Raw genomic sequence first — 23,093 nt, 5'->3', positions numbered from 1 at the left:
GGAAAGACCCGGCAAATGGTGGCCACTGCCTGTACACCCCTTTGAAAGAGGCGGCCACGGTATTCACCTAAATTCAGTGGGTCAGGGTTGACGGCTACACTTCCCACATTCTCTGCAGCACTGGCCCCTGAGGAGGGTCTGCACTTTTTCCAAAAGGATGTGGGGTGCAGAGAAGGGAGCAGCAGTAGCTGTCTCCCCTTGGAATGATGCCTGGAGTCCTGGTATGACGGAAATTTGCCCGGGCTGCCTTAGGAACTGATAAAAACCCTAGTGCAGGGAGGAGAGGAAGTCTCCTAGAGATGACTGGGATGCACAGAAGAAACACCTGTAGGATTTTTAAATAAAATGTCTGTCGAGGCCCCAGTGCACATCAGCTGAATCAGAATCTCTAAGGGGAGGGCCTGGAAAATGGTATCTTAAATTCTCCACTGGTGATTTCTGATTTCAGACAGGGGTGAGAACCACTGCGTAAGCCTAACTAATTCTAAGATAAAAACCACCTCTCCATCTGCCAGAAGTGGCCACACCTTAAAACCACAGCGAGGGCGATCACGGGGCCGGTGAAACCATCCAGCACCGTTCAGCAAGCTCACACTGGGTGCAGAGCTGACCTGAAACCCTCGCCCGGAATGTTCCAGCTGGAGGGAGAGGTCACAGTCCACAAGCCGCAGTTGATTAGTGAGGAAAAAAACACACCCAGGAAAGTACTAAACAGAATCTCGACTAGCAGCTCAGAACTAACCCCGTCTGACGCCGAAAACAGCCCCACGGAGCCTGTATCAGAGCCCGCCCAGCAGGGTGCCAAGGGAACACCCTGGAGGCTCTCAGGCGCCTGGGCCGCCTGACGTCAGTGGGTGGGGCCTGCGCTGCAAGGCCCCGCCCCCGGACGCCAGCCAGGTGCGGGGGTCGCGCCGGCCGCCGGCACATCTGCCCGCGGGCTGCCAGCTAACGGGCGCCTCCGTCGCTTGGTGGGTCCAAGAGATCGCGGGGAAGTCGCGGGCGCGTCCCCGCTAACCTCGCTCGCGCACGCCGAGGCGGGCCACGTGACAGCCGGACGGCCTGCCCCCCAACCGGCAGCCCCGGCCCGCGGCCCCCGGCGCGGTACCCTCTGCATCCTTACTTGGTGTATTCGCGCAGGCCTTTGGCGAACCACACGGCGCTGCGGTAGAGGAGCATGGTTGGGCGGGCGCCGCACGCAGAGTCTCGCGGGCCTGCTCTCCCGGTGCCCCCGCCCCGCCCCGCCCCGCCCCGCCCCCTGGGCCAGCCAGCGGTTACATCATCCCAGTTACATAAAAACCGCGGCTTTTGGGGCTTTTCTCCACTGGGAATGCGACGGCGTCTCCGTACGACGTGGAACGCCCCTCCTGCCCCGGGTCTGGAGAGTGCCCCCTCCAGCCCCAGCCTCAGAGGGCTGGGGAGGGGGGGAGGGAGGGAGGGCAGACCGTGCTGCGGGCCGCGCTGAAGGTCTGCATAGTCACCTCTGGGTCGAAGCCGGGCGTCAGCACGTTTTGGGGGTATGACTAGGATGCAAAGATGGCACCGAAGCGCACCTCCTAGAATCTGATGACCCAGAAAATTGTGTGGAATAAAAGCGATGAGGCTTACTGATACTAAAAATATGTCTTCATCTGATGGGTTTATCATAGGGGTTACTGAAAAACCAGCATTTTCTAAGTTCCCACCTACCTTGTTTCACGAAATGCCCCCAGTATCTCGGCGGAGGGACATGGCCTCTTCAGCAGGTGCAATAAGTCAGGTCAGTAACATGCACACAGTGACACGGTTGTGGAGAGGCAGGGCTGGGTCTCTCTCCCTCCGGAGAGGTAAGTCTGTCTCCAAAGTACAGACCTGTGCCACTAGTTCTGCAGCGTCTCGCAGTGCCAGGGGCCCTTTATCTCCTCCAAATCTTCATCAGCGTCCCCGATCCCCCAAGGCCAAATAAACATACTGTGTTAGTTAAAAAAAAAAAAAAAGCATAGTGGCTGTGTCAGCCTACATCCTAGACAAGTCATCCAGCCCCTTCTGGGCCCCATATGTAGGAATTGGGCACCCCTGTCCACATCTGACCTCCATCTCTAAGTCCCAGTTAGGAAACCTCTCTCCGCTAAATTCTGTACTGGTTTACCCAACTCACCCAGAGACTGAGACACCCTTACATAAGATGCGCAGAGACCAGCTGGTTTAATGGCCTCATTACCTAGGATAGACGATATAGGATCACTGCCCCCTCCCAAGTGGGCGTGTATTTAATGCAGAATACCTTTTGAAACAAATTTCCCAAGAACAGCTTGCTCCTCTGAACAGGACTGTGAGGTTCCATGGCATTGCTCTTATTTTTGACAGAGTGATGAAAGGAAGTTTAAACAAGTGGCATTCTGTAAAGCCACCCAGCCTGGTGTGACTTTCAATGCCAGTCAGGTTAGACCAGGAGAACATTTTGGACCCCCAGAGTTACACAACTGTGCTTTGTACACTCTGTGTCAGTGATGGAAAAGGTATCAGTCTGCTCTGAACCTCTCTCACCACCTCAGGAAATGTGCTTTTGGCTCACAGAGGGGGTAAGAAATTCTTCTGAACCACACAGTGTATTGAGGACATCAGCAGCACCTTGCAGTAAAAGGGTGGAAACCCAGCTCTCTCAACCTGCCGTGTAAAGGCCGGGATGCTGCAGACCTACTCCGTTCTTAGTTTTCTTGTTGGTAGAACGGGAATGAATATGCTCACTTCATGGGCTTGTTGTGATGATTAAAGCCATCTGTAAAGAGCTGAGCAAACTGCCTGGTTTCATTCGAGGTGATCAAAAAACATTCACTTCCCTCAAGTTTTCTTCTCATTTTTTCCCTCCTATGCTACACCCATGCTGTGTACATTCCATCCACGTTCCATGAGTGCATGAAGCATGTAATGTTTATCCTCAAATCAACAAGTATCCACTAGGGACTGCATTGTACACACTTCATAGGAGGTTTTAAGAAAAGACAACCTCATCTCAAACGGGAACTCCAGTCTCCCCTGGATGACAAGCAACACACACACCAAAAAGAAACAAAGGACAGGACGGGATTAATGGGAAAAGGGTCCAGTTTAAGTGGGAGTTAGCTGAGCTGGATTTTAGTTCTGTTTTGTCACTGATTCTCAGTGTTACCCTGGGTAATAGTGATAAAATTTATTGAGGGTTTAATATGTCCAAATATTGTGGATTATCTCACTTAACCCTTACAATGACCTAGTAAGGTTGTTCTCACTATTATCTCCATTTTACAGATGAACAAACTGAGACTTAGAGGGTAAGCCACTTGGCTGAGGTCACAGTAAATACACACTGAAGCCAGGACTCGAGCCAGGCAGTGGGATTCCAGAGCCAACAGCCTCTCACTGGACCGTACTGTATGGGGGCAAGTCACCTAGCCTCTCTGGGCCTCAATTTTCTCATCTAAATGAAAAGGAAATTAGATAGATGACATCTGGGGCCCCTTCCAGCTCTGACTTTCTATGACTAATAAGAGAATTACACAAAGATGTTAAATAAGTTAGGCCCAAGGTGCTTTTAAAGGAGCGACATCCAGTGGGTGTAGCTGCTTCATTTCATGTGGGTAGAGAGCCTCGAAGATATTTCTTCTGTGTCCCTGGTCCCAATTTGCTACTCAAAAGCCACACAAAGAAATCATCCTCTAAAGCTTGCTTCTAACTGATTTAGAGCCCTGAAGCTAATTTTGACCAAACTGGAAGGAGAAGCAGGAGGTGAGGATTGAGAAATCCATGGCTTTCTGCACAACAGATACACATGATGGGAAGTCTGCGTGCACACACACACACACACACCAGTGTTTGCATCTCTTCCACTGAAATTCAGTACCAGTTCCTCCAGCTCAGTTGTCATGGCAACACCAGCTGCCAATGAGATCATGAAAGACAAGGTTATAACGGCAGTGGTGCCTTAATATTTTACCTGGCAAAACCACTTAGGTAATAAGCTGAATAACCATAAATCATAAATCCATGGGAAGCGCAGGCACCGCTCATTGTACGTGTTTAGTGTGCAGCTGGGGGTAGGGAGGAGACATGAAAGCAAAGGGAACAAAAAGGCAGGCGGGTGAGGTGGCGGGTCGGGAGGAAGGTCTCTGATGCTGATCCCTGTTTTCCCTCAGTGTCCTGACCCTGTCTGTACACGGATTAAGGAACCCGTCTCTTCCATATTCACGAGAAGGGATGGGCGCTCCCAGCCTTAATCGCAAAAGGCTTATAAGAAACCGGAGGCTGCCTCTTGGGGTTCACACTAAGGGAGGAGAGAAGCAGCCCAGGGATGACACGGCAGACAATGACCCACCCACACGGGCACCCGGCGGGAGGCAAAACCCCACTCAGCACTGCCTCTCTGGTTGCCTCCCCAAGTCACTTGACGCCACCAGTTTAACAGAGTCGCTCTCCCCTGGGGCAACCGTCTGCTGCCCATCTGAACCAACTCCCCGAAGGGCAGATCCATGGATTTAAGGGTGTCCTTCCTTTCACAGGAAGCTAATCATGGGGCGGAGGCCTCTCGTAAGAGATCTGTCAGTGGGGAGAGAGACTCTGCTTACACCAAACACCCTTTGGTGCCTTTGAATTCTGTACTATGTTCACGAATTACCATTCAAATTAAAAAACACACGAAGGCGCACCTTCTTTCCCTAGCCCTGTCCACTTTCCAAGAACCAGGCACGGGGACGAGATGGGCCAAGGGCGGGGCAGTCGTGATGCCTGGGTCGATCAGTCACCCTGTTAACGGAACTGATGAAGGAAATGGTTTCCCACAGATGGGGCTTGTGTGGATCTGAAAGTCTCACGCAGTCTGTTTCTAGGGCTGTCCTTTCAGGGCAGACAGGTCCTCAGTGCAAAAGAAGCCAGAGAATGCTCTGATGCTCTGAGGGGCTGCAGTGACTCAGCCTGACCAATGCTCCCTGTACCACCTGGTTCCCACTGCTGGCTCGGGACAAGGGCCACCAAGGGACACAGGGAGAGGGCAGCAGACACGCAGTGGCAAGAACTGGGATCAAGAGTCAGAAGACCCGTGTGCAGCTCTGATGCCTCTTCACAGGAGACACTGCACCTCTCCGAGCCTCAGTTTCCCCTCTACACGGCACTATAAACCACCCAGTCCTTGAGGCATAGGAGTGAGGGTGAAACACAGGACCTTTTCTCTTATTTAACAAATACTTGTACTCTACTTGCCATGTGCCAAGCACTACTCTAAGCTCGTTTCAAATGAGTAGACTGAGGCACAGAGAATTTCAAGGCGTGTCCACGATCACACTAGAATCTAGAAAGTACCAGAGTCAGGATTCCAACCCGACAGTCGGGGTCCGGACCCCACACATATAACCCCTTTTCTATAAGGATGGGACGCTTCTCCTGGGGGCTTCTCTTCAGTTTCTTCCTTCAGTCATTTGTGTGGGGCTGGAAACTTCCTCTACCATCTACCATCTCCTTCCTCTTTTTGGTTGGTTGATTGGTTCCTGTGTTGACTGGGAGGCTGCAAGTTCACCGTTCCCTCCACCAGCATCTCTCCCCCGCGCCTACCTCTCCCCCCGCCCCCCCACTAAGTCAGAGGCACTCAGAGACAGAAGGCGGGGCACTAAGACCTCAGCCAACTAAGAGTGAGACTGGGTTTTTGTTAGCCTGTGAGCATGTGTGCCCTTACATATGCATGGAATGTCTAAACGGCCCTGCCCTTGCCAGCTGTTTAATCCTGGGTGATTCCATCATTCTGGGGAGGCTTGGAAGGATTGAGGAATACGTGATTTTATTTACGTATTTTTAAATTGTGGTATAATATACGTAACATAAAATTTACCATCTTAACCCTTTTTTAAGTGCACAGTTCAGTGGCGTTAAGTACATTCACACTGTCATGCAGCCATCGCCACCATCCATCTCCAGAGCCTTTCATCTTACAAAACCTAAACTCTGTTCCCATTACACATCAACTCCCTCTTCCCCCCTCCCCCCAGCCCCAGGCAACCACCATTCTGCTTTCTGTCTCTATGAATTTGACTGCTCGAGGGACCTCCCATAAATGAAAGCATATAGTATTTGTCTTTTCGTGACTGATTTATTTCACTTAGCATAATGTCTGCAAGGTTCATTCACGTCGTGGTGTGTGTCAGAACTTCCTTCCTTTTCAAGGCAGAATATTAGTCCGTAGTATGCATACACCACGTTTTGTTTGTCCATTCATCTCTTGATGGACACTTGGGGTATTTCCACCTTTTGCCTATGGTGGATAATGCTGCCGTGAACACTGGTGTACAAATATCTTCTAAAGACCCTGCTTTCAACTCTTTGGGGTATATAACCAGAGGCGGAATTGCTGGATCATATGGCAGTTCTATTTTTAATTTTTTAAGGAACCTCCATGCTGTTTTCCGTAGCAGCTGCAACATTTTCCATCCCCACCAACAGTGCACAAGGGTTCCAATTTCTCCACATCCTCTCCAGCACTTGTTATTTTCTGGGTTTTGCTGTTGCTTTATAGTAGCCATCCTAGTGGGTGTGAGATGGTATTGCTCTGTGGTTAATTATTACTTTTGTTATGTATCTTAAAACATGTTTTATAATTTCTGTGATATTCAGGTGCTGCCTCTGTCTTGTGTTCATTGCCTAATACAGCTTCTTAATCATACACACACGCTCACACACAGGTGCTCTATTGGAAGGATAGTTTGCTCCTCACGTATGTGGTTTTGTGGATGTGAATAACACAGAACCAGTTCAACTTCTTTTCTCTCGCGAGCTTTAATCCACTGCTGGGGACTGTTGAGCTGAGTTGCCCTCGGGTGGGTCACGTGCCCTTGATCTAATCGGATCCTCAATCATTTCACAGGGAGTTTGGGTTCAGTCAGGCTCATTTGTTTGGCACACGAGGGGGGAACTGACAACTACTTTGTCAAACTGAGCTCTCAGTTGTTCATTTGGCAAAATAAAATGTCAAACTACTAGTTTTTCCATTTTGATTCACAGAAATGATCGGCCCTGACAGTTACAGAGAAAGTGCCTATTTAAATGAGTCTTACGTGTATTGGTCATTGTTGAGGCAGGTCTCTGCGTTGAGGATGGAAAGAAGTTCTTGGTTTATAAATGGAAAAAAGCAGGTTGCAGAGTAGTATGAATAATGTGATGTAAATTATATAAAAATCACATATTTATGCTTAAATATATACAGATATGTTCTGAAAAGAGACTAAAAGATGAATGCTGGTGACCTCTTGGGGGACTAGAACTAAGAGTTATGGTAGGGTTTGAAATCTTTTACTTTTTATTTTTTTTAATTTTTTCAGACAAATTTTTAATTAGTAAACTAAATGATCACATCACTTTTTAACCTAATATGCATATTAGCTTTATATTACTTTTTAAAATTAATTTTTATTGGAATATAGTTGCTTTACAATGTTGTGTTAGATTCTACTGTACAGCAAAGCGAATCAGCTATATGTATACATACATTCCCTCTTTTTTGGATTTCCTTCCCATTTAGGTCATCTTTTAAGTTTTTATAGCCTTTGACACTACTTGAATTTTTAGCCATAAGCGTGTATCACCTTTATAAAGAAAACAAAGTTTTAAAACAGTCATTTTAGGAAAAAAAAAAGGGCTTATAAAAGGGACTATACTACTGATATAGTTCCTGCCTCCAGCTGTGGAAAAATAGCCCTGTCCTGGGTCAGGTTCCCCGGAGGCAGAGCCTGAAGTGGAGCTTCACTTAATGTGATGTATTGAGGGAGTGGTCTCAGGAGAAACCAGAATGCAAGACAGGGAGGAAGGACAGGAAAAAGGAAGAAGCTGGGAAAGGATGTGGCTTCTGTGAAGTCTGGCTTGACCCCCTGGGGAGCTCTGGCGCGTAAATGACACCAGAGTTTGACCTGCCCTGAAGCTGGGATGCCCTCTTGTCCCGATCAGTCCTTAGAAACGGATAACCGTGTGTGTGTGTGTGTGTGTGTGTGTGTGTGTGTGTGTGCACGCACGTGCGAGCGTTTGTGTGTGTATACGTGTGCATGTGCAAGGGAGTGGCAACTCATGCAGAAGCTGGCTCTACCCAACCAAGGAAGGGCTCCGGAAAGGCTGCAGGTGTGAGCCATTAGCTTCAACAGCTGCTGCAGCTGGGGCGGCCCCACTGGGCTGGCACAAGGGACCAGGGGAAGCTGGGCCACAGCGCCTTGCCCCAGAGGACTGGCAACTGAACTGAAACTGCCTTCTTTATAAACACACTTATAAACTCTAGACTGACTTGCAAAATGCCTTTTTTGTGTGTGTGGCTATGGAAAAGTACAGGCTACAGGACATTTTAAAGGCTGAAATATTAAAGTAAAGAGATAAAGAGTGAAAAAAAATTCGTCTTGGAAGAATCCAATCAGACTGCAAGATTTTTGCAATTGTGGGGAAAATCATTCACGGGAGCTCAGTGCTGTCGACCAGGGACAGAGCTATTCAGGAAGGAGACGATGAGTGTTCTCACCTGGATAGTGCTGGGGTAGGGGGGCGAACTTCATGGACAATGCATACCTTATCATTGATTATATCTCCTTTGGTGATTTGGTGCTTGAGGAAGTTCAAAGCCAGACTTGAATCCAGGACTAAGTATCCAGGGAATACTTGGAATACTAATACTAAGAATCCAGGGAATATGGCCAATACAGGCAGGGATTGATCTTGGAGGGCGTATTGCAAGGCGTAAAAGTTCATGGGCTGCCTTGACATCTTTGAGCTTCGGAGAGGCCCAAAGGCCTAGCTGAGAGTCCCCTGCTTTCACCAGATCTGCCCCCCGCCCAGCGGGGAAAGCTACTCACCCGGCTAGTTCCCTGATCAGTCAGACTGGCCACACCCCACCCTCTCGGCAACCTCACAGGCTTCACCTCCCTGCCAGCCTGCGAAATTATTCAGACAAACCAATCCCATCCTCCTGCGGAACTAGAGGTTACCCCACCCTCTTGTAACTACAAAGCAGGACCCCTTACAGCCCTGGTTGTTCACTCCGTTTCTGCATGCAGTGTCCATGTGGCATCACGCAGCAGGCCACATCCTCCTCCCCAGGCTGTGAGTATATGTGACTCAAAAAAGGCTGTCAGGGCTTCCCTGGTGGCGCAGTGGTTGAGAGTCCGCCTGCCGATGCAGGGGACACGGGTTCGTGCCCCGGTCTGGGAAGATCCCACATGCTGCGGAGCGGCTGGGCCTGTGAGCCATGGCCGCTGAGCCTGCGCGTCCGGAGCCTGTGCTCCGCAGTGGGAGAGGCCACAACAGTGCGAGGCCCGCGTACCGCAAAAAAAAAAAAAAAAAAAAAAAAAAGGCTGTCCATCTCATCTGTTCAATGTCAGGTGCTGTGTGTTTGGCCACCCTATTTAGGGCAGGGAACCCCTCTCTCACCAATGGAATGAACAGGAGGTGATCAGAACAAAGGGCTTTTGAATCACGAGACTTTTCAGGAGCCTGATTAGAACATGCCATATATGTGAACCCTTGATACCACATCTGGTATGGTACAAACCTGCAGAAAGTACCAGTTGCCTTTTCTTTTCCTATAAAGTGGAACTATACTTCCATACAATGCAGTAAGACAGTTTAAACTTTAAAAGCTAACTGATCTAAGGAAGCGTTCCAGAGAAAACAATACAAGATGTATTTGAAAACACCCCACCTCCTGAATGTAAGTTGGTACAGCCACTACAGAAAACAGTATGGAGGTTCCTCAGAAAACTAAAAATAGAGCTGCCATGTGATCCAGCAATGCCACTCCTGGGCATGTATCCAGACAAAAATATAATTCGAAAAGATGCATGCACCACTATGTTCACAGCAACACTATTTACAATAGCCAAGACAGGAAACAACCTAAATGTCCATCGCCAGATGAATGGACAAAGATGTGGTACGTATAGAAAATGGAATACTCCTCAGTCATAAAAAAAGAATGCAATAATGCCATTTGCAGCAACACGGATGGACCTAGGGATTATCATACTAAGTGAAGTAAGTCAGACAGAGAAAGCCAAATACCATATGATGTTACTTATATGCGGAATCTAAAATATGACACAAATGAACTTTTATGAAATAGAAACAGACTCACAGATGTAAAGAACAGACTTGTGGTTTCCAAGGGAGAGGGGATGGGAGAGGGATGGATTGGGAATTTGGAGTTAGCAAATGCAAACTCTTATATATAAAATGGATAAACAACAAGGTCCTACTGTATAGCACAGGGAACTAGATTCAATATCCTGTGATAAACCATAATGGAAACAAATATAAAAAAGAATGTGTGTGTGTGTGTGTGTGTATATATATATATATATATATATATATATATATATATATATATATATATGTATTTCAATTTAAAAAACAGAAACACCCATCTCCTATTTTCCTTCTGCTAAATAGCAAAATGCTGTCTCCCAAGATACCCAAGATGACTTGGATGCTATGACCCCAGCTGACCTGAAAACCGAACTACTGAAATTCGATCTCTATAAAAGAGAGATTTGCTTTCTTCTTACTTCCATACTCGTAAAAAGAAAAATTACCACTAGAATCAATAAGAAGGCTTTTCTGTTACGTCATTTTTCTAGAATCTCCACTACAAACCCGTCCACCCACCTGAGGATTATGAGTTCTGTGGAGCAAATCTGCCTAGAACAGGCCCCTGATGCTTGTCGGCTTCCGAGGGGAAAGTCTGCACCTGTGGTGATGCCACTGGTTTAAGAACAAGTAGAGTCCGAAGGCTTGGAGGAGTCTCTCCCCCAGGGCGCTCTGGAAAGGTGCTGAGGAACAAACTGACCAAGTTTATTTCATCAACATGAAAATACCCCCAAGGAAGTGAAGCACAAGATTCAGCTACACAAAAATGGAAGCTACTGACCACTTTGCCTCTTCTTACGGTAAACCAGACGGAAATAACATGAAACGCTGGAAGTAACATCGTGTTTCCCTCATGGTCACCGCCAGGATCGGGCCGTCCTGGGTCAGTTTGTGCCTCTTGCGTGGGCTGAGGGCATGTGTGCGGTTCTCTAACCCATGGAATCAGCATCAGTGGGGACCCACACATCAGAATACCTGTGGGCTGGGATTCAGCATTTTAAACAAACCCGGGAATAGCTCTGATGTTCACTGAGGTCTGAGACCCACTAGTGTGGCTGACCCCAATGGAATAATCCCACTGCACTGCAGCCAACTGCAATCTCGAGAGATTCAGGCAAGGAGTAGAGAAGCACGATGGTGTTTTTGCATGACGCCCATCGTAGCAAACAGAATTAAGTGACTTCAGTGTACACTTTTTTTTTTTGCTGCAGACTTTTCTCAGAAGGGAACAACTGATTATTCCTCCTAACCGTGTGGGTCTCTTCTTTGAGTTTTCATAACATCCAGAAAGTTCAGGGTTACCTTGTTCATTTCCCCAGAGCACCATTGCCTTAGGACGTCCTGCAGAGGAGGGGTGGCCGTGGTTTGGGCCAGCCTTGGTGCTTCAGTCTGCAGGTACATGAGTGTAGAATGTCCGTACTCCAGGGCCCTGCCAAGCGATCGCAACTGTGAGCTTGCCACGCTCATCCTCTATCAAAAGCCCAGACGAGGGAAATGGTACTAATGGAATCAGTTCAAGGGCCAGCAGCCCATCACTTCCTACACAGTTGCATGTCATCTCTGGATTAAGTCAGACCTTCAGAGAACCATGGTTGTGGACCATTTGCCTTGGCCCTGAACGGCTTTCTGGAAATGCGCCTCGTCATAAGCGTCTCACCATCCCTTGAGGGAGGCCCTAATAAATTACCATTCAGAGCCTGCCGGCATGTGGGTATAGCATACTGACGATGTCACCCCGAGTCACTCAGTGTCTCTCCGCAAAGTCATGCACAGCAGCTCTCTGGGGTTCACTCATTTTATTGCTGGCCCAGAGAACTGTCTGGGTCCCAAGCCCATGGAGCACCTTGCCTGCCCGCAGACCCTCTCAGGCCCCCAGCACGGAGAGGGCAATGTGCGGCACGACGAGAATGCCACGGGGCATCACAAATGAGGGCAGGAACTGCAAGCTGCAAACCCTCTGATCTTCCTTCACGGCTCAAGTGAAAAGGAAACTAGAAAGTACCCAGAGGGACAGGGGTGGAATAAGGGCTCTCCCCTCTCTACGCAGCAGGGGCAAAGCTAGCACCTTCTTCCTACCTGGGAGGAAACCAGGACCAAACGTGACTCCAGGTGACAGATGCCTCCAAACTCGATGGAGATGCGCATGGGACTCACGGGTCCTTTTCTCTTAAAGCCACGGGGAGGAGTGAGCCTCTCTTGCTTTGAGCTGACACTTCTGATAAAGGAAGGTGCCCCACACCGGTGGCCACTCAGGGGTTGGTTTGATTAGGAAGTACACACACACCCCCTCACACACAGCAGCCCAGCTCCGTGTAAAGACAGACAGAAGCTGTGACACATGTCAGTCTTCATCTAGAACTCTCTAGCACAGGGGCTCCCCCCACCCCGGGGGCTGACACCCTGACACGGCACCCCGCTCCTAGGAACCTCAGCTCACAGCGGCGGCGAGAGGGCACGGGAGTGGTGGCTGTTTGGTGTCGTCACGGACTCCCAAACAAATGGGTTTATAGACTTCCAAACCCTAGCCTGGCATTAAGGAGATCTGCTACTGTAGAGTATTTAAACGCAGAGACCAAAAGCACCTACATTAGCCACATTGCAGGCAACCCAGCCAAAACCCACTAGACTGGTTTATGTCATCAGCGAACCACAGAGATGTACACAGATAACCAGGGAAGGAAGCAGACTCAAGGCCAAGCAAAGGATCTGCAGCAGCACAGAACACGCTGTGAAAGCGACGCTGTCTCTGGATGCCCGGCTAGCGGGCCAGACCACAGCTTCGAGCAGGAATCTACTTCCTCGACCTTGGCAGATTTTACAGCTGCCCTTGGGAGGCCCCACCCGTCAGCGCAAACCCAGCTGGTCTGGGGTTGGGAGAGAGGCTCCTTAACTTTCCCCAAAGGCAGGTGGACTCGTTAAATAAGAGCACTGTTCTCCTTCTCGTAACAAAAGTCATCATAGCGAGTAGAGCTGTGTCGTGTGTGAAAGTCCATGCTCTTTCTATAACTTCAAGGTGTCGTGGCTGAATGACAACCCAGCAGTAGCAGCAGTAACAACAACAAACCTCTCTCTCCTAACAGTCATTGGAACTGCAACTGTGATTTGAAAAGGTCTCCCATTCTTTGCCTCATCCCTTCAAAAAAAAAAAAACCCCTTTGAAAACTCTTATGAATACAAAATCCTCACTCTGAAAAGAGTAAATGTGCCTTTCCTAGACCCAGGCAGGCCAGCATGTCTTTGGCATCTCTCTGGCCTGCTAGAGCACTCAGCATGTTGGTGGGTCTTAAATGCCTGCGGGGAAGGTTTTATTGCTTTCACAGCGTGCCCTTCTCCTGCAACAGTGTGTGTGTGTGTATGTGTCTGTGTATGTGTATGTGCATGTATGTGTGTGCGTGTGCATGTGTGTATTTGTCCATGTGTATATGTGTGTGTGCCTGTGTATCTGTGCATGTGTGTGTGTGCATGTGTATATGTGCATGTACCTGTATTTGTGCATGTGTATATGTGTGTATGCATATCTGTGCATGTGTATATGTGTGTGTGTGCATGTATTTGTGCATGTGTATGTGTTGCCTGTGTATTTGTGCACGTGTATATGTGTGTGTGTGCCTGTGCATACTTGTGCATGTACGCATGTGTGCGTGCATGTGCTGGAGGGACTGGTTCTCAGTCTTCCTCAGCAGCAGGCCTCCACCTGGACCACACGTGGACACAGCTGCTGCCCAGCACAAGTAAGCCCAGCATGAGGACACCCACTGCAAAGAGGTACAGGGTTTTGTCACAGTAATCCTGAGGCTGCTGGAAAGGTGGAATAAAATCTGGCAGGTAAACAGAAAAGACCCAGTAATTTCCCAGAAAGAACCAGAGGAAGAGGAAGAGGCTGAGAAGGTGGATGTAATTTTGTGTGCGTTCTGCCTCTAGGGATATACATCGTCGTCATCATCGTCAATCACCACGGCCTTGGACAGAAGCCGCCTCATCCTGGTGGGGTTGTACAGTAGGAGAGACATCTGGGCCGTGGTAGGGAGCCAGGGGTTGGAGGGCAGAGCAACAAAGGAGGGGGAGGAGAGGGGACAGAAGGTAGGAGAGAAACAGAGAAAGATTCATTAGGAAAAGTGCACACACTGGAGTTGGAAATGCTGCCAAGGAGTGAAATTTCATTTGGAAGAATGAGAACTGGCGAGAATGAAGGCATCAATCCTCAGCGTCCTTGGTGGCATTCTATAGATGTGTGAATTGCTTTGGACACGGGATTCGTTGACTGAAGTTCATCTCTGCGCCCAGAGTCTCCCTGTTGCTCTGGTTTGCTTCCTTAGCCTTGAGGTCAGTTCCTTGGCACCCCCTGGCTCCAGTGACCTGCTCTGCCTCCCTCCAGTGACCACCCCCGGGATCTGGTCATCATCTGGAAGTGCCCTCCTCCCCGATCCCAACTAAATGGTAGTTGTTTAAGCTGCCCCGTCTGTGGAATCTTGTTAAGGCAGCCTGAGCTGACTAATACAGACACGAAGTATTTTTAGGCGTATTGTTCTATGTAAAACAACCCTATGGAATGCACACCACTTTCCTCACTTTAGAAACAAAGGAATTGAGGACCAGTTGGGTGAACGAGTTGGCCAAGGTCATGTGGGTCAAAAGTGGAAGAGCCAGAGCATAACACCAGGTGTGTCTTCAGCCAAAGCTGGGAGGTGCCCTTCCCACCAAGCCCTCCTGTGTCTCTCAGACTCAGAAGTTCCACTGAATATCCTCAGGCCTCAGGCTCAGTATGTTAAAAACATAACTCAATCTTCCGTATTCATTTGGTGACATGTCCAAGCTAGAAACCAGGGATGCTCCCAGCTCCTCACCCGATATAACCAATCAACAGCGACCATGCTGGGTGTACCTCCAGTAGTTCTCCCCTACTAGAACGGAAGGGCAGGGTCCAGCTATTCTTGGTTCACTGCTGTACACCCAGCCCAGCACATGTGTGGGGTGTGGCCCATCAGAGAAGTCCTGTGCTTGACGTTCCAACAGTATGGGGCTGCTTCTCATCTCCATGCCCGGACTGTGTGCTCATGCTATCCTGGGACCCCTCTGCTCCCCAGCCTGACTCTTTCATAAACATCCAGACAGGTATCACCTCCTCCAGGAAGGATTCCAGTATCTCTCTTTACTGGGTTAGAAATCTTCTTTGTGCTTATCTGTATTCTCTTATTTTCTACACTGAAAAGTTATCACTTATGAAAGATAACGAAACCTAAGTGAAGTGATTAGGCCAGCATTTGGCCTGTATGATCTCATTTAATGCTTATGCTAACCTAGGGGCTGTATATTATTATCCCTGGTTTGTGGATGAGAAAACTAAGGCTCAGAGAAGTTAAGTCACTTCACCCAGGTCCACAGTGAGTAAAAGGATGAGATGGATGTCGGTCCACACCTCTGACCACCATCTACACCATACTACCCAGGTGCTTAAATCAAAGCTATTAAGTCACAGGGTTTTGTTTGTTTGTTTGTTTGTTTGTTGGGTTTTTTTAACATGTTTATTGGAGTATAATTGCTTTACAATGGTTGTTAGTTTCTGCTTTATAACAAAGTGAATCAGTTATACATATGTTCCCATATCTCTTCCCTCTTGCGTCTCCCTCCCTCCCACCCTCCCTATCCCACCCCTCTAGGTGGTCACAAAGCACAGAGCTGATCTCCCTGCACAGGGGTTTTTTCCTAAACTGGGAAAGTGCTCCCAAATGGTCCAGTTTCCCAGGCTTTCTAGGAATAAGATTTGTAGCCTGGTTGGGAGGCAGAACATAAGAAAAAGGAAGTGAGGGCTTAAAGGGGTCCAGAGAGCCACTCACATAGAGCTGATGCATCCAGGGAGGGCTTCCTGGAAGAGGGGGTATATTCTGAGCCCCTGTGAGCAGGGAGAGGTGGGAATGTGAGTGGCATGGCAAAGATGAAGGGTGGTGGGTTTGGGAAACAGGAGAAAACCAGTTGGGAGGAGCAGGGCAGCCGAAGAGAAGGACTATGAGCTCGGGCAGGCGTGGGCTGCACAGGAGCTCAGCCATTTACCCTGTGGAAACCCAAGAGAAGCAACCTTTCCGCTTCAGTTCCCCCATCTGTAAGCTGGAGCTGACAGCGCAGCTCGGGGTTCAGTTACTCAGCACCATTTCCCTTCCTAGTAGGGTCCCATTCCCTGGGGGCTGGCCCCCACTGTCACGTGCATCTGGAGGGGGAAATCCCAGGGCCTGTCCTCCCTGGAGGCGCCTTCTCCACACCAGGGTCAGCCTGGCACCCAAGGTCCAGGGACCTAGCCACCTTCCCAGGACTGGTTTGTGGGCACCTGATGCCAAGAGAGAGGAACTCTCTGGGGTTCATTTCACTTCACTGCTGGCCCAGAGCAACTGCCCGGGTCTCACAGCCCACGCTTCCTGGAGCCACCTGGTTCCTTCCTTTCACCAACCTTTGAAGTTGCGAGCTTTTTTAACAAATTACCTCTCAGGTTAGCCAGAGCTGATTTTTTGTTCCTTATATTCAAAAAATCCTTTCTGATACAAGGACCTGCCTCAAAGGGGCATTGTGAGAACTGAATACGTTCAAAATGGGGGCCAGGCCCTTAGCACGGCACCTGGCACATAGCAAGTGCTCATGGGGTGGTAGCGATTATTACTAAGAAGTGGGGTCCTGGAAGATGAAGTGGAGTGTTAGGTAGACAAACGGCCACTAAGTCAGTGGTTTTGAAACTTTTTTTCAACACGGTGCTCAGTAACAAACACACTTTACGTCACAGCCTAGTAATCGGGTAAGCGTATGCCCTGGCTGGCTCAGAGAGGTGCCAGTTATGCTGTTTTCCTGGCGTGACTATTATTAAAGCCCCCCTGTACTCTCAACAGTGTCCCAGTTGGGATGATAAATTACATGGTCACCTTACCATACACACACGTGTGCATGTATATCACACGATACTTATCAGGCACTAATATTTTCTATTCTATTTTTTGTTTGTTTGTTTGTTTTCACGGTACGTGGGCCTCTCACTGTTGTGGCCTCTCCCGTTGCGGAGCACAGGCTCCGGAAGCGCAGGCTCAGCGGCCATGGCTCACGGGCCCAGCCGCTCCGCGGCATGTGGGATCTTCCCAGACCGGGGCGCAAACCCGTGTCCCCTCCATCGGCAGGCAGACTCTCAACCACTGCGCCACCAGGGAAGCCCTATTCTATTTTTTTAAAGTGATCACAACCTACTAAATTCATTTCAGGATCTTCTAAGGGGTCATGATCGTCAGTTCTTAGGTGACCCTCGGAAATGTCCACCCACTTCTCTTCAATACAATGCAATACGGTGGTGCCGTCTGATGCATCTCAGAGATGCTGCAGTGTTCCACGGGGGTTAAATAGAAAGCACCGGCCTCACTAGTAAACCTCTCTGCCCGGGAATTCTATAAGCCTGTTTGCTATTGCTCTCATGGTTGTGGATTCACTGTGTATTGCCTCGCTGTGATGAGCACAAAAATTTAATTTGGCTTCAAACAGTTCTAGATTGCCAGGAAAAAAATCAATGCTGCTTATTAGGGCCCTGGTTTGTTCATTAAAATAAATTACCTTTGGGCTCTGGGCTGGCTTTCATAAAGGAAAAGCTTGCTGTTATTAAGAGGAACAGACTCCATGGACGGTAGTATCTCTAAAGGTAAGTTCTACCTTGCTCTACCTGATCATGAGGTAGTCCAACGAGACAGGGTGGGGCAGAGGTAATTACTGCTGAAAACTCTGCCCTTGTTTTGAGCACCGCTATGGCACTCAATCCATCAGAGCTTTCTTCTAACACTCTGGGGCCACACAGGCAGCCCTGTTGATCTAAGAGCCGTTGAGTTTCCTTGGAGCTAAACAGAGCCGCAGGTAGATCCCATCAGGATGTTAAGAGAAAGGATCCTGTATTTATACATTCCAGAACATTGCCCACCAGACCGCTGCCAAAAGAGGAGGGTATTTGACAGTGAGGTGATCTCAGACACAAAAGGCTCCAAATGCTTGCTCCAAATCAGACATGTTTCCCAAGACAGAATAGAGCTGGTGGCCACCGACTGCATATGAGAACAGCCATCTTGAAGACATTCCTTTGACGTCTCAGATCAATATCATGACCAGTGCCACTGGGCAGCCTCTTTTGAAGGCCCCCAGCACCAGAAGGAAGCTGACAGAGAAATCAGACAATGGGTCCAAATGAAATTCTATATATGGCACTCGATTCTGTTTGTGTGTGTGTGTGTGTGTGTGTGTGTGTGTGTGTGTGTTTGTGTGTGTGTGTGTGTGTGTGTGTGTGTGTGTGTTATTGTTTCATTCTTATGAAACCATTTTGGAAAAACGGACACTCGTGTTTTCTAGCTTTTGATATAGAAAGCTTTGAGGTGGGCTTGGATGGCTGGGAAGGGTCACTAATAAATGGAGGTAGACCTAAGGTACTTTTGGAAGGTGTGACATTTCTTTGGGCTTGGAATTTTGAAAACCTAACTGCAGACTATGCAGGACCTTTGATATTCTTTTTTCCAACACTCTTCCTGTTTCAACATATGTCAATACAACCCATGAGCAAATCAGCTCCCTAGACTGATATAAGCTTGTGAGTCACAGACGTCGCCCCCAAACATCGGAGTTTAACGTGTGATTGATGATTGCAGCTAACAAATTCCATGCTAGTCATTTGAGAACTAAGAGCTATGGTTAAAAACAGAAATAAGAACTGCTAAAATCGAACCCATTTTAACCAGATGCAAACTCTACTGCCCTATACAGGAAACTTTTTTAAAAAGAAGCACAGAGAAAGGCCACGATTATGGCTGAATTCAATGGTATAAGTAATCGGCAGTCGGTAACTTCTCTGCATCAATTGTAGTCAGACCAAAGCCACAACTTAGCACATTGAACTCGGGGCAGCAGGAGGGAAGTTCTGGGTGAAAATTCCTCATCTGGAAAAATCCAAGTCTCTGCGGCAGGTATCAGGATCCACCTGGCCCTGTCGTTTCAACAACCCTGCGCTTAGGGGAAGCTGTTCTGTTAGCAAACAATTAAAGGATGCATTCCACAGTGCCTTGAGTTAAATTTCAACAAGAACTACAAACAACTGATAAATAGACATTACCTTTAAGGCCCTGATGATCTCAACCAGTAGCAAGTATAGAGGGATGAGGGGGTGTACGGGACAGTCCTCCAAAAACTTCACTCCTGCAAAGGGGACAGAACAGAAGATTGAGTGAAATGCTTTCAAGAACACAATGCCGGTTAGGAAAATGAAGTAAATGTCTACAAAAGCCAAAACGTTAATGACACAAACTGAAGCTCGACCCCTGCTCAGGGAACCTGCTCAGTCTCCCGGGCCACCCAATCTTCAGCATGCTTACCGGACAGAACGGCAGTCCACTGGACATCAGAGCTGGGGGCAAAGGTCACTGCACCACTCTGGATATTAGCTGGCTACAGGTATGCCTTGCTTTTATGAAAACAGTGAACAACAACCCGTGTTTCCAATCAATGATTCATTTTACCAAAGGATCCAAAGAATCCCTTTAAATATCCAGGCTTTTTTTTTTTTTGGCCACACCGTGCAGCATATGGTTAGTTCCCCAACCAGGGATTGAACCCGTGCCCCCTGCAGTGGAAGCACGGAGTCTTAACCGCTGCACCACCAGGGAAGTCCCTATCTAGGCACTTGCTTAAAACAAGATCCAATTTATGGGTCACGTCCCCAGAATGCATCCACTGTGTAATATAAGGCTCCCGTTTACCCTGCTTCCAGGGCCCACAGGGTGGGGATTTGCCAGAAGAGGACACTTCCTCCGTGTGCAGAATCCTGTGCTATATTTGTTGCAGGCAACACATGATCATCACTGACCAATTCACTCACCCAACCCCAAGCTGGGACACGTGTTTACTGACAAATCCTTAGTCACCGTATTGGAAAACTACCAAACCCACACCCTTTCTTACGGTGATTTTTCTCACCATAGCAATGCTTTCTCTCTACTTTTCTCAGGGCTTTGTCTCTTGGCCTATTTAACCAATGATGATATGATGTATTATTTAAAATATAAGAAAGCAATTCCCATTTCCCTCAGTGACCAGTCTGGCTCCAACGACCAGTCTTCGGATGGGTCCTAACACATGTCTTGGCTGTGCAGAGACATTAACTGTTCAGTACGTGCCCCTCACATTTCCCAGCCCCCTTGTGGGTACCCAGGACTGTGGGACTTGTGCTAGCCAACAGGCTATGAGGCATTTTGGGGCCAAAGCATTTAAAAACTGACACATGATCCTTCGTTTTCTTCCCCTGCTTCGACCATGTAGAAACCATGGGCTGAGATGGTTAGTGCTCAAGACTGAAGCAGCTTAGAGTTTTACATCATCACGTCACTTGGGGGAGCCTTGGGGAGCCCTGGAGAGGGTCCTGATCCACGTTGGAATTTGCATGAGCAAGAAATAAACCTCTGTAATCAACAATGACCTACTGTATAGCACAGGGAACTCTACTCAGCATTTTGTAATAACCTATAGGGAAAAAGAATATGAAAAAGAGTGGATATATGTGTATGTATAACTGAATCACTTTGTTGTACACCTGAAACTAACATAACATTGTAAATCAACTATAAAATAAAAATATTATACTCAATGTAAAATAAATATTAAATTTAAAAAACTTTTAAAGAAATAAACCTTTGTAGTATTAGGCCACTGAGATTCCAGGATTGATTTGTTCCTGCAGCATAGTTAAGTCACCCTGACCAATACGTTTGTCAGCAGAACCCAAGAAAGGGGATTCTCACTGTAGAATTAAACTCTTCTGTTTAGGGGGACCTTCAAGATGGTGGAGGAGTAAGACGTGGAGATCACCTTCCTCCCCACAAATACATCTGAAATACATCTACATGTAGAACAACTCCTACTGCACACCTACTGAACGCTGGCAGAAGACCTCAGACTTCCCAAAAGGCAAGAAGCTCCCCACGTACCTGGGTAGGGCAAAAGAAAAAAGAAAAAACAGAGACAAAAGAATAGGGACGGGACCTGCACCAGTGGGAGGGAGCTGTGAAGGAGGAAAGGTTTCCACACACTAGGAGGCCCCTTCGCAGCCGGAGACAGGGGTGGTGGGGGGGAAGCTTCAGAGCCATGGAGGAGAGCGCAGCAACTGGGGTGCGGAAGGCAAAGCGGAGAGATTCCCACACAGAGGATCGCTGCCGACCGGCACTCACCAGCCCAAGAGGATTGTCTGCTCACCCGCTGGGGTGGGCGGGGGCTGGGAGCTGAGGCTCGGGCTTCAGAGGTCAGATTCCAGGGAGGGGACTGGGGTTGGCTGCAGGAACACAGCCTGAAGGGGACTAGTGCGCCACAGCTAGCTGGGAGGGAGTCCGGGAAAATGTCTGGGGCTGCCGAAGACGCAAGAGACCATTGTTTTGGGGTGCACGAGGAGAGGGGATTCCTCCTCTGTCTGCCCACAGAACGCAGAGCACCACCTAACCAAGCTCCGGAGATGGGTGCGAGCCACGGCTATCAGCTTGGACCCCAGAGACGGGCATGAAACGCTAATGCTGCGGCTGCAGCCACCACCAATCCTGCACAAGCACAGGTCACCATCCACACCCACCCTGGGAGCCTGTGCAGCCCGCCACTGCCAGGGTCCCGTGACCTAGGGACAATTTCCCCAGAAGAACACACAGTGCGCCTCAGGCTGTTGCAATGTCATGCTGGCCTCTGTTGCCGCAGGCTCGCCCCGCATCTGTACCCCTCCCTCCCCCAGGCCTGAGTGAGCCAGAGCCCCTGAATCAGCTGCTCCTTTAACCCCGTACTGTCTGGGCGAGAACAGACGCCCAGCGACCTACATGCAGAGGCGGGGCCAAAACAAAAGCTGAACCCCAGGAGCTGTGCGAACAAAGAAGAGAAAGGGAAATCTCTCCCAGCAGCCTCAGGAGCAGCGGATGAAATCTCCACAGTCAACTCGATGTACCTGCATCTGTGGAATACATGAATAGACAACCAATCATCCCAAATTGAAGAGGTGGACTTTGGGAGCAACTGTAGACTTGGGGTTTGCTATCTGTGACTGATTTGTTTCTGATTTTTATGTTTATCTTAGTATAGTTTTTAGTGCTTGTTATCATTGGTGGATTTGTTTAATGGTATGGTTGCTCTCTTTTTAAAAAATTATAATTATTTTTTAATTTTTAAAATGTTAATAATTTTTTTCTCTTTCTTTTTTTTCTCCCTTTTCTTCTGAGCCATGTGGCTGACAGGGTCTCAGTACTCTGGTCTGGCTGTCAGGCCTGAGCCTCTGAGGTGGGAGAGCCAAGTTCAGGATATTGGACTACCAGAGACCTCCCAGCTCCACGTAATATCAATCAGCAAGAGCTCTCCCAGAGATCTCCATCTCAACGCTAAGACCCAGCTCCACCCAACCACCCCATGCCAAACAACTGGCAAGACAGGAACACAACCCCACCCATTAGCAGAAAGGCTGCCTAAAATCATAATAAGGTCACAGACACCCCAAAACACACCACCAGACATAGCCCTGCCCACCAGAAAGACAAGATCCAGCCCAACCCACCAGAACACAGGCACCAGTCCCCTCCACCAGGAGGCCTACAGAAGCCACTGAACCAACCTTAGCCACTGGGGGCAGACACCAAAAACAACGGGAACTACGAACCTGCAGCCTGTGAAAAGGAGACCCCCAAACACAGTAAGTTAAACAAAATGAGAAGACAGAGAAACACACAACAAATGAAGGAGCAAGGTAAAAACCCACCAGACCAAACAAATGAAGAGGAAATAGGCAGTCTACCTGAAAAAGAATTCAGAGTAATGAGAGTAAAGATGATCCAAAATCTTGGAAATAGAATGGAGAAAATACAAGAAACGTTTAACAAGGACCTAGAAGAACTAAAGAACAAACAAATAATGATGAACAGCTCAGTAAATGAAATTAAAAATTCTCTAGAAGGAATCAATAGCAGAATAAC

The 23,093-nt window shown here is 48.4% G+C and overlaps 2 protein-coding genes across 10 annotated transcripts in view; both read right to left on the bottom strand.

Annotated features, from left to right (window-relative positions):
• The window catches only part of DHRS12 (dehydrogenase/reductase 12), a 134,620-nt gene that overhangs the window by 36,423 nt on the left and 75,104 nt on the right, over window positions 1-23,093 (bottom strand). For 3 of the 9 annotated variants that reach the window (XM_079903097.1, XM_079903094.1, XM_079903087.1), the window contains exon 1: window positions 1,687-2,121. Coding sequence is in view for 2 of the 9 variants with exons in the window: in XM_079903091.1 (XP_079759217.1) it covers window positions 1,121-1,176 (56 nt within the window). In the remaining 7 variants the exon portion in view is untranslated. Of the gene's footprint in view, window positions 1-1,120; window positions 1,228-1,686; window positions 2,122-19,219; window positions 19,304-21,027; window positions 21,087-23,093 lie in introns of those variants that run through there. The other 6 variants (XM_079903091.1, XM_079903096.1, XM_079903089.1 and 3 more) reach the window with 4 other exon arrangements.
• The window catches only part of TMEM272 (transmembrane protein 272), a gene marked incomplete at both ends in the record, with an annotated part of 55,475 nt that continues 46,158 nt past the window's right edge, over window positions 13,777-23,093 (bottom strand). Inside the window, 4 exon segments of the mRNA XM_079903339.1 lie at window positions 13,777-14,009; window positions 14,012-14,027; window positions 14,031-14,120; window positions 19,220-19,302. Coding sequence (XP_079759465.1) covers window positions 13,777-14,009; window positions 14,012-14,027; window positions 14,031-14,120; window positions 19,220-19,302 — 422 coding nt within the window.

This window comes from Stenella coeruleoalba (assembly GCF_951394435.1).
Source record: "Stenella coeruleoalba genome assembly, chromosome: 18".
Classification (NCBI taxonomy): Eukaryota; Metazoa; Chordata; class Mammalia; order Artiodactyla; family Delphinidae; genus Stenella; species Stenella coeruleoalba.
The sequence above is the reverse complement of the archived record's forward strand: the minus strand, read 5'-3'. Positions and strand labels throughout refer to the sequence as shown.